Raw genomic sequence first — 10,419 nt, 5'->3', positions numbered from 1 at the left:
GCTAACATTTCTGTCTATTGGTTCATGAAGTCCCTTGAGAAACGATCATCCCAAATTGGATTGTAAATGATGCTGCTTACTCCTTGGGCATATATATGGTATCCTTACTGAAGAAGTTAATCCTTTCGTTGAAAGAAAAAAAAAACAGCTTTAAAGTTCTGGAAAAGAGTTGTTGCAAGAAATTAAAAATGAAAAGTTTAAAATTGTTTGCTCAAAGTATCTTTGAAATATTTCTAAATTCAAAAGTAATGTTACACCCAACCTATTTTATGTGATAGGACATGAAGTTAATACATGTTAATTTGATTTGTAAATTATATTAATGATAGAAGAATAAATATTAAAGTAGTGTTTGAAAAGTTGTTTTGAACTTTTGCAAGAGACAAACTCAGATCAATGTTGTTCACACTTGAAGTAGTTTAATAAATTTAAATTGTTGAAAGTCATTCAAAAAGGGAAAGGCAAAGTCATAGATAACCCTCGAGCTTGTCTATAAAATTCATTTAAACCCCCAAGTGAAACTGTTACCATTTAAACTCTTTAAGATCACTTTTACTGTTACCATTTAAACTCTTTAAGACGAATAAGATCACTTTTATTCGTCTATCAAAAATCATACCACCCTGTTATCACTATATATAAATACCATTTTTGATAAAAAAATAACTTTGTGCAATTTTTTTCAAAGATAAAACCCCTAAAACACCAAGTCATACACCATACACGCCACCCCGACACTCCATTGCCACAACCTTCACTGAACGAGGACGAAGAAGAACCAGAAATATTTGAATCATGTTAGTATCTCATGATTGAAGAAAAACGATGAAATTTCTAATGAATTAAAAGGGATAAAGGAGAGGGATTTGTGGATTAAAAAGTGAAGGTTAGTGTGAAGGCGGATGAAAAGGAAGAAGAAATTGGGAACCTTGGTCGTTAATGGCGGATGAAAGTGTGCAGACGAGAGAAAAAGGGATTGGGAACATGAATGAGGAGAGAGATAGTTGCCTTTTTGTTTTTGTTTTTTAATTTCAATGTTGAAAAAACAAAAATCTTTGTATTTATTTTTATATTTGGATTATGTGGAATTAAATGCCACATATCTCTTTTTCATTGGCTTTTTTTTACCACATCAGCGAGAGTGAATTACACGCACCATTTGTGTGTTGTTGCATATTAATTTTGTGTTTAAATGACACATTAACAGATGTCTTGAAGGGTTCGTATGGTACGACCCTCAGTTGAGGGGTCTAAATGAAAAATCAGGACAAGTTCAGGGTCCATCTATGACTTTGACCAAAAGGGAATGGTGTCAAATATTTTGAAACCATCCAAAAAAAGGGTGTCACATAAATAAAGGTAAATACTTATTTACATAGTGTGTATTTATTTATATCAGACCAATAAAATCATGACATGTGTTTATATATATCCAGTTTTTATTTAATCATAGTTAATTATTACATTTTTATAGCACTTAATTCACTTATACATGATAAATTAATATAATTTACTATGAACACCCAATGCGCTTTAAGTTTTTACCTCAAACAAATGGAGTTAAGCGGATAAGCAGTAAGTAACATTTGAATTGAGATAAAATAGGAAGTTGGAACTCTTCGAGAAAAGAAAGTGTCACATAGAAGATTATCCAATATTTATAATGCATGAAATTTTTAAACAGAACCAGATTTGGAAGTGTTAATTTTTGGGTGAGTTTGGTTTGAAAGTGAGTAAAAAAAAATAATTAAAATAGGGTGTTAGGAAATTGGACTCTTCCACTTTTGCCAACTATACACTGCTCAACTCAATAATTGCAATATGACAATAAAGAATATATTGAGAAGTTGATTTAGTTTTGTTTGAAAATGAGTAAAACGAAATTTAAAAGAAGGGAAAAGGGTAAAAAATGTTTCTCTATTTTGGGAAAAGGGCTAAAAATATCCTCCGTTATAAATTTGGGTCAAAAATACCCCTCTCGTCATTAAAGTTTTCAAATATACCCCTATCTTAACGGAAATTTCCAAAATAACCTGATTTCATTTTTAAACCCGCTCCATTTAAATCCGACCTAACTACATAAAAAACCTATATGCGACCAACTTGTTCTCGAGTCCTACATCTGGAGCCATTAGGCACATGAGTGGATAACCCATATGAGTTTTTTATTTAGTTGGGTCAAGTTTAAATGAAGCGGGTTTAAAAATAAAATCGGGTTATACTGAGGATTTCCGTTAAGACAGGGGTATATTTGAAAGTTTTAATGACGGATGAGGTATTTTTTATCTAAATTTATAATAAAGAATATTTATAATCCTTTTCCTAAAGTGTAGGGGTATTTTTGAGTACAGGAAATTGGACTCTTCCACTTTTGCCAACTATACACTGCTCAATAACTGCAATATGACAATAAAGAATATATTAAGAAGTTGATTTAGTTTTGTTTGAAAATGAGTAAAACGAAATTTAAAAGAAGGGTACAGGAAATTGGACTCTTCCACTTTTGCCAACTGTACACTGCTCAATAACTGCAATATGACAACAAAGAATATATTGAGAAGTTGAGAAAAGTAGATCTCGCATTTCAAATCAATACATACTTAGAAGAGCCATAATTTAATAGATATTGTATATCAAATCAATTAAATTATACCCCTAGCATGCTTGTATAATTTAATAGATCTTGCATATCAAATTAAGCATGTTAGGCGTATAACTTTTTGTTTTGATTCAGATTGAATTGTACACAACGAATAACTAAATTGAAAAAATCGAACCAAAAATCAAAATTGAACAATGTACAATCGCCGAAAAAACAAATGCACACTTCTATGCAACATGTATTTTCCTCAACTTCTTAATATATTCTTTATTATTATATTGCAGTTGTTGAACAATATATGTATATCAGGTTAATTTAACCGGGTAATATCGTATATTCTTCTTTTACCTTTTAATTGTTATATTAGGTTTGCTTTGAAGATTTACTTATAATCGAGAAATGAATCTGATGATATAAAAAATCTACACGTCGATAATGTACAAAACTTAGACTCTAATTTAGTTAACTCGACCACATAATTCAAGATCACAACTTCAAAGCACATGCTGAGTTTCATTAATTAAACCTAGTATAATAAAATAAAGCAAACGTGGCAAAAATGTTAGACTTATAATAATTACCGTTATTTTTAATTAGACTTTAGCACTGCATCACAGCTAGCATTAACCCAAAAAGGTTGAAAAATATGCAGCATTTTCATGTGAGCAATTTTCTAAACTAAACGTTATCTTGATTTTGAAAAAAAGAATAATGTTATCTTCATATAACAAACGTTATCCTATATAATTTGAAATGTACATTATCATTTGTCTGATTTATCATCTATATAAACTACTCCATAAATCACAATCTTTTCAAACCAATTAAGAAAAATGGCAAAGTTTATTAGCTTTCTTCTTTTCTCCACCATTTTATGTTCATTTCTCATTTCAAGCATGTATGCTAGAAATATTCCTTACAATTCGTCCATCACGTACCTCAATGATCTAACGTACAATCAAACTCGACGTGTCTGTGACAAGTCAAGGTTTGCCAAGCTTGGGTTGGACATGAACGATTTCACGTACTGTAACAAGTCACTCCCATACGTTGTTCGGGTTAAGGATCTGATCGATAGGATGACATTGTCAGAAAAAGCACGACAAATTGGAGATACTGCTTATGGAGTGGCTAGAATTGGCCTTCCTAAATATGAGTGGTGGTCAGAGGCATTACATGGAATTTCTAACGTTGGACAATCAAATAGTTTAGCCTCATTTTTTGACCATATTGTCCCTGGGGCTACAAGTTTTCCAACTGTTATTACTACTGCTGCTTCTTTCAATGAGTCATTGTGGAAAGCAATAGGACAAGTAAGTGATAATATTGAATTAAATCAACTTTTCCTTTTGTAAGTTTTTGGAAAGATCTAGAAATAGACAAATTAGGAACTCTTTTTAAAATAAAAAAATGAAGCTTTGTAGTATGTGTTGATGATCGCAACGGAGAAGATTTTTATTAATGGGAGTCAAAATATGCTTTACACTTTTTAGGGTATGCAATTATTAGTGTATATATATATACACATACATTTTTGTTGTTGTTGATATGCCTATACAATTTAATGTTCGAGCAAAAAGGGTGTTAATTAACTCCTTTGGACAAGGGTAGCTATGTTATTGGACGGAGCTATAGCTGGATAAGGATTGTCGGTTTAACATCTTTTTTGGATATTTATATTGTGTGTTTAGGTGAAATATTACTTTATAAACACAAATATTAAATTTTGAACACCTTTAGCGAAATTTCTGACTTTACAGTGATGCTAACTTGATCTAGTGTGTTAAATAGTAGAACTCCTTGTTTTTAATTAGTTTGTTACTCTTTAATCTACTTGTGTTCTAGTATATCTGTTTTAATTAGTAAAATCTGATTTAGTGACTGTTAAGTTCTGATTTTGAACGGATTAGATTCTGAAAATCCTTGGTATTTCGATATATATCAAATGAGATAAAATGTTTGGACTTTTATTTTCAAAAAATATACTCCTCCAACCCTTCTTAATTCTTATTTGTCACTCTAGCCCAAAAAATAGGAGAAAGAAAAACTTGATCCAAAATATTTGTCACTTTAGAGAACCAAAAAGGTATTAATTAATTTTTTCTCAATCCTACAATTTAGTCAAATATCCTTTATTGCTATTATATCTTGATGTACATATAACAAATACTTTAATTTAATTTGCAGGCTGTTTCAACAGAAGCAAGGGCCATGTTTAACCTAGGACATGCTGGTCTAACATTTTGGAGTCCAAATATTAATGTAGTAAGAGATCCTAGATGGGGTAGAGCTTTAGAAACACCTGGTGAAGATCCATTTGTTGTTGGAAAATATGCCTCTAATTATGTTAGAGGCTTACAAGATGTCGAGGGCACGGAAACCAAGTATGCCACAGACTTGAACTCGAGACCTCTGAAAGTCGCAGCGTGCTGCAAGCACTACGCGGCTTATGATGTTGACAACTGGCTTGGCGTTGACCGCTACCATTTTGATGCACGGGTAATTAATTATTAATTAATTAGTTGTCTTAAACTTCTAATTTACTAATATTTGATGCACTGAGCTCCTGCTATGCACAGCCGGTTGGTCGGTCCAATGTAATTACTAAGATATTTTTTTTTTTTTTTTTTGTAATTTGTGAAGGTGACTGAGCAAGATATGATGGAGACTTTTCTTAAACCGTTTGAAATGTGTGTTAAAGAAGGTGATGTTACAAGTGTTATGTGCTCATATAATAAGATTAATGGCATCCCAGCATGTGCTGATCCAAAGCTTCTAAAAGGCAAAATTAGAGGAGATTGGGATCTTCATGGGTAATTAATAATTTAATTATCATGTTTGATTTTTTAAAAGAAGAATCTTTTTTATAACTTGTCATAATGTTTTCTTCTTTACTATTTATCAGGTATATAGTTTCAGATTGTGATTCCATTGATGTTATGCTTAATGACCAAAAATGGTTACGAGATTCACCTGAAGATGCAGTTGCACAAGGTCTAAAAGCGGGTAAATCTACCACACCTCTCCACAGAGTCCGATTGAACTGAACTCATTGTTTTGGACTCGAGCAATGTGTACATATAAATAAAAAAAATCAATATTTTGTACGTTTAATAAGATCATATTATTATGAACCTAAATCCTTTACTATGTATACATATGAAGAAAAAAGAAATATTTTGTACATAAGACCACACTCAGTCAGAACTTGAATTCTTTGGATTCAACTGATCTAGTTTTTTTTTTTTCTTCCTGCGAATTACATATATGCATAGGAAGGAAAAAAAATTGTATAATAGACCACACTCATTCTGAACCTAAATTCTTTGAATTTAACTGAACTCAATGTTTTTGGCTCGAAGTATATGTAAACATCCGATGAAAACAAATTAGATTTTGTACATATATAATAAGATTACACTTATTCTGAACTCACTGACTTCTCGTCTGTCTCTTTTAATTATATTCTCTAATTATAACTTGTTCTTGTGAATAAATGATGAAAAAAATGAAAATTTGTATATATATAATAAGATTACACTCGTTCTGGACCTACCTACTCTACCTCCTGGATTTGTCTCTGCCTCATTTATTTCTATTCTTTAATTATATAGCTCGTTCTCTTCTAACGTTATATATACCATTGCTTAAGTTTGCTTTGTTGTGGATGATTTTTAGGTTTGGATTTGGATTGTGGCAGCTATTACACCAATTATGCTGGCAATGCAGTGACACAAGGGAAAGTAAAAGAATCAGAAATAGATGAATCTCTCACAAACTTGTACTTTGTGCTAATGAGGTTAGGGTTTTTTGATGGTAGTCCAAAATTTGAAAAGCTTGGCAAGGAACAAATTTGTTCTGAAGAAAACATTGAGTTAGCAACACAAGCTGCAAGAGAAGGAATTGTTCTTCTCAAGAATGAAGATCAAGTTTTGCCTTTGACTTCCAAAAAGGTTAAAACTCTTGCTGTTGTTGGACCTCATGCAAATGCCACCAAAGCCATGGTAGGCAATTATGCAGGTACAAATCATCACAAAATTACATTAAAATTTTAATATTTGATCTCACTCAATTTTCTTAACTTATGTATACTTACAGTACAAAGTATTTTACATACAACAGGCTACTCGCCTTATTTTCTAGCTTACTGCTCCTATTTTTCTGTGGTGACCTAATAGCTAGTGTGAAAATAGTTTTATAAATGAATAGGGAAAAAATACATATGAACTGTTGAATAATATTCCCCTTGAGGAAATAGTATTAGATCTAGTATAGTTACAAATTATGTAGTTCAAATACTACTTCAAGGCGTCACATATGATCAGATCCTTATATTTTCTCAAAGCCCCTTGTAAGTATATATTCTTAAACCTCTTTCACGCTCATGTCACGTCGTGGTACTGTAGAAAAAAATCACTAAATTCCGATCCAACTTATCGTAATCGATTAGTTAACATGTTGATTAACCATATTTTGAAATACGAAAAAAATCATTATATGTTGACGTTTGGGTGTTGATTTTAACACTTTCTTATTATTTTAGGACGTATATATTCCTTGTTTCGATACTGTTCTAGACTGATTGTTATTAAATTCATATTGTAGGTATTCCTTGCAAGTTTATAACACCAATACATGGATTATCATTGTACACCAAAGTGGACTATCAAGCAGGATGTGGAGAAGTTTTGTGCAAGAATGAAAGCTTAATATTCCCAGCCATGAGGGCAGCTAAAAAAGCCGATGCAACAATTATAGTTGTGGGATTGGATTTAGATGTTGAAGCTGAGAGTTTGGACAGAGAAAAGCTAACACTTCCTGGCTATCAAACACAACTCATAAATCAAGTTGCTAGTGTATCAAAAGGACCAGTAATTTTGGTGATTTTGTCTGCTGGTGGTGTTGATGTTACATTTGCAAAAAAGAATCATAAGATTAAAGGTATAATTTGGGCTGGATATCCTGGAGAAGAAGGTGGTAGGGCCATTGCTGATGTTGTTTTTGGAGGTCATAACCCTGGTAAGTCATATCCCAACGGTCTTTTTGATCCTTTTTATCTGTCAAAGAAACTTTAGGTCAAAACTATTTGTCATCTCTACAGAAAATCAAGAAGACGTTAATTCTTTTTTCCTATTTAAGGAAGAGATAAAGTGTAATTTATATAAAATTAATATCCTTTATGATTGATGCAATTTTGATGATTTTCTTAATAGATGTTCCAAAAAACGGATATGGAGTGACAAAATATTTTGATGATTTTCTGAATAGGTGTTCCGAAAAACGGATATGGAGTAACAAATTAGTAATTTGTCTACATTTTGGCCCAAAAACTGTTTAGCTTCATGGTATTAGTTTCCAGTATTGCTGTTAGTTCACATTTCCTTTTTGCCTAAGACTTATTAATGTAAATTTACCTATTCTAATAAGTCATTTGCGATATTTTAAAGGTTATAATTGTGCATGCATGATTTCTGTAAAAAGTTATACATGTACTAGGATTGATTTAAGTGACTTGATAGTGTTTATTTTGTGTTAGTTTTCGGTTTTATGCTTCTACTAATCTTTTTTAATGCTAAACCTTTTATTCAAGCGCTGAATTGAATACTACTAATACTTATCCCTTTTATTATGTTTGTCATATCTGTTTACAGGAGGAAAATTACCCTTAACATGGTTTGAAAATAGTTATGTGGACATGTTACCAATGACATCCATGCCATTAAGGCCGATTGACAACTTAGGTTATCCCGGAAGAACTTACAAATTTTACAATGGATCCACTGTTTATCCATTTGGCTATGGCCTTAGCTACACAAATTTCACCTACAGCTTATCATCAGCACATCAACAAGTTCATGTAAAACTCAACAAGTTTCAGCACTGTCGCGATCTGAACTACACTGCAGGCACTCACATGCCATCATGCCCTGCTGTGTTAATCGACGACTTGGAATGTGGGGATGATTTGAATGTTGAATTCTCTATTGAAGTAGAAAACATTGGAAATAGAGATGGAAGTGATGTTGTGATGGTTTATTGGGTTCCACCTGAAGATATTGCTGAGGCTCCACTTAAACAATTGGTTGGTTTTAAGAAGGTTTTTGTGAAAATTGGAGAAAAAAAGAAAGTTGATTTTGTGTTGAATGCTTGCAAGAATTTGGGATTGGTGAACTATAGAGCTTATAATCTTTTGGCTTCTGGTGGACATAACTTTGTGATTGGTGATGGGAAGGTTTCTTTTCCGGTTCAAGTTAAAATTCACCATTGATTGTAATTCATTTTTAATTTAGATAAGAAAAAGCAAAATGTTTAGCTTGATTAGAAATAGATTTTGTTTTTAGTTTAGTGTGGTGGTGTTGATATTTAGTGTTCTTGAATCAGTATCAAGAGATATTGTTTAGTTTGTGGATTGGTATTTAAGGAATAAAAATTGTGTTATATTATTTTTCCTTTCAAATTTTAATTTATCCCAGCATCTCCAACTAATTCTTCTATTTAGTTCTATGTTTGGCTTTCCTCTAAAATATTAATTTCATTTCAACAAAATCATATTTTTGTCACCTCCTTGGTTTCAATTTATGTGACGTAGTTTTGACTTAGCGCGAAATTTAATAAGGAAAGAATGATTTTTAAAACTTGTAATTTTTAAAAATGTAATGTGCTATTCATAAAATGAAACGGGAGGAATAATTATATCCTTATCATTCAATCTCTATGACCAAAAGAAGAATGACAGTTCAAAAAGAAAAAAAGAGTAAAGATTATCAATATATGGTGGCTTTGGTTTTGCTTAATTAAAAATTCCAGGAAGGGAAAAAAAGAGGAGAAAAGGGTTTAAGGCATAGTGAAATTATTTACTCCACTAAACGGTTGAAATAATTCAAAAATTTGAATATTTTCCACTAAGATGAAACTTTTAGCTTGCACTTAATTAGACTTAACCCCCTTTCTATCAAATTTTAATTCCAATTTCCTATGTTTAGATCCTGTCATATTTTATTTTTCAGATAACTTATGGACCTTTTAAATCACGGACTAAAAAAATCTATTAAGCAAATTAAAATTTTAAATGACAGTATGAAATTTTATAAGTTACTAGAAACGTTAGACTGAAAAGATAAGTTACGTTCTATGTCTATTGAGAGAAAATACTTACGACACGTAGCCCATTTTTTGAGTTTATTATCTGGTTTAGCCCATAGTTTTTTCTCTATTAGAAGCATGAGTGGAGGTGGTTTCGTCGTCCACCTTCAACTCATGTTATTAAAAAAAAAAAAAAAAAAGGAGGACCCCATATGAAAAAATCAAGCAATATCCACGTAATTCCCAAAGTACCCTCATTAAGTCAATAATGGTGGATTCATTGTCGCGTATCAACCCATTAGTGGAGCAAATGAAATCATTGTATAGCAAAAAACGTGAACTCCATATTATTGCTTTTCTTCAAAAGGTTAAGTAGCCAAACCATACAATTTCCTTTCTTTTCTTATATTAGCCTGAGATCTAATCTAGATATTTAACTGTTGTATTTGCTACCGCCATGTCATTTATTTGTTATGTTTAATAAAATAGATATATACATATATATACATACATATACATATATCTAGATATATGTATACATATATACATATATATATTTCTGACTCTAATAAATGTGAAAAGAGATTAATGTCGTAAAAGAAAAAATATATTAAATAGAGATCAAATAATAAATAAGGTAAATTAGTCAAATTATAATTCTGATTGACGTTTTCTTAAAAAAAATGTGCAAAGGACAACACGACAAGTACAACGAGCTAAACCAAGAACATTCA

At 31.4% G+C, this 10,419-nt stretch overlaps 1 protein-coding gene across 1 annotated transcript; it reads left to right on the top strand.

Annotated features, from left to right (window-relative positions):
- Window positions 1-3,389: 3,389 nt before the first annotated feature.
- LOC132614670 (beta-xylosidase/alpha-L-arabinofuranosidase 1-like) lies at window positions 3,390-9,037 on the top strand. The gene is made up of 7 exons (XM_060329184.1): window positions 3,390-3,915; window positions 4,790-5,101; window positions 5,246-5,415; window positions 5,508-5,608; window positions 6,281-6,622; window positions 7,208-7,621; window positions 8,254-9,037. Exons 1-7 carry the CDS (start codon window positions 3,436-3,438, stop codon window positions 8,868-8,870), a joined length of 2,436 nt encoding a protein of 811 aa, XP_060185167.1. The 5' UTR covers window positions 3,390-3,435; the 3' UTR covers window positions 8,871-9,037.
- The last annotated feature ends 1,382 nt before the right edge of the window (window positions 9,038-10,419 follow it).

This window comes from Lycium barbarum, chromosome 10, assembly GCF_019175385.1.
Source record: "Lycium barbarum isolate Lr01 chromosome 10, ASM1917538v2, whole genome shotgun sequence".
Taxonomy (NCBI): domain Eukaryota; kingdom Viridiplantae; phylum Streptophyta; class Magnoliopsida; order Solanales; family Solanaceae; genus Lycium; species Lycium barbarum.
The sequence above is the reverse complement of the archived record's forward strand: the minus strand, read 5'-3'. Positions and strand labels throughout refer to the sequence as shown.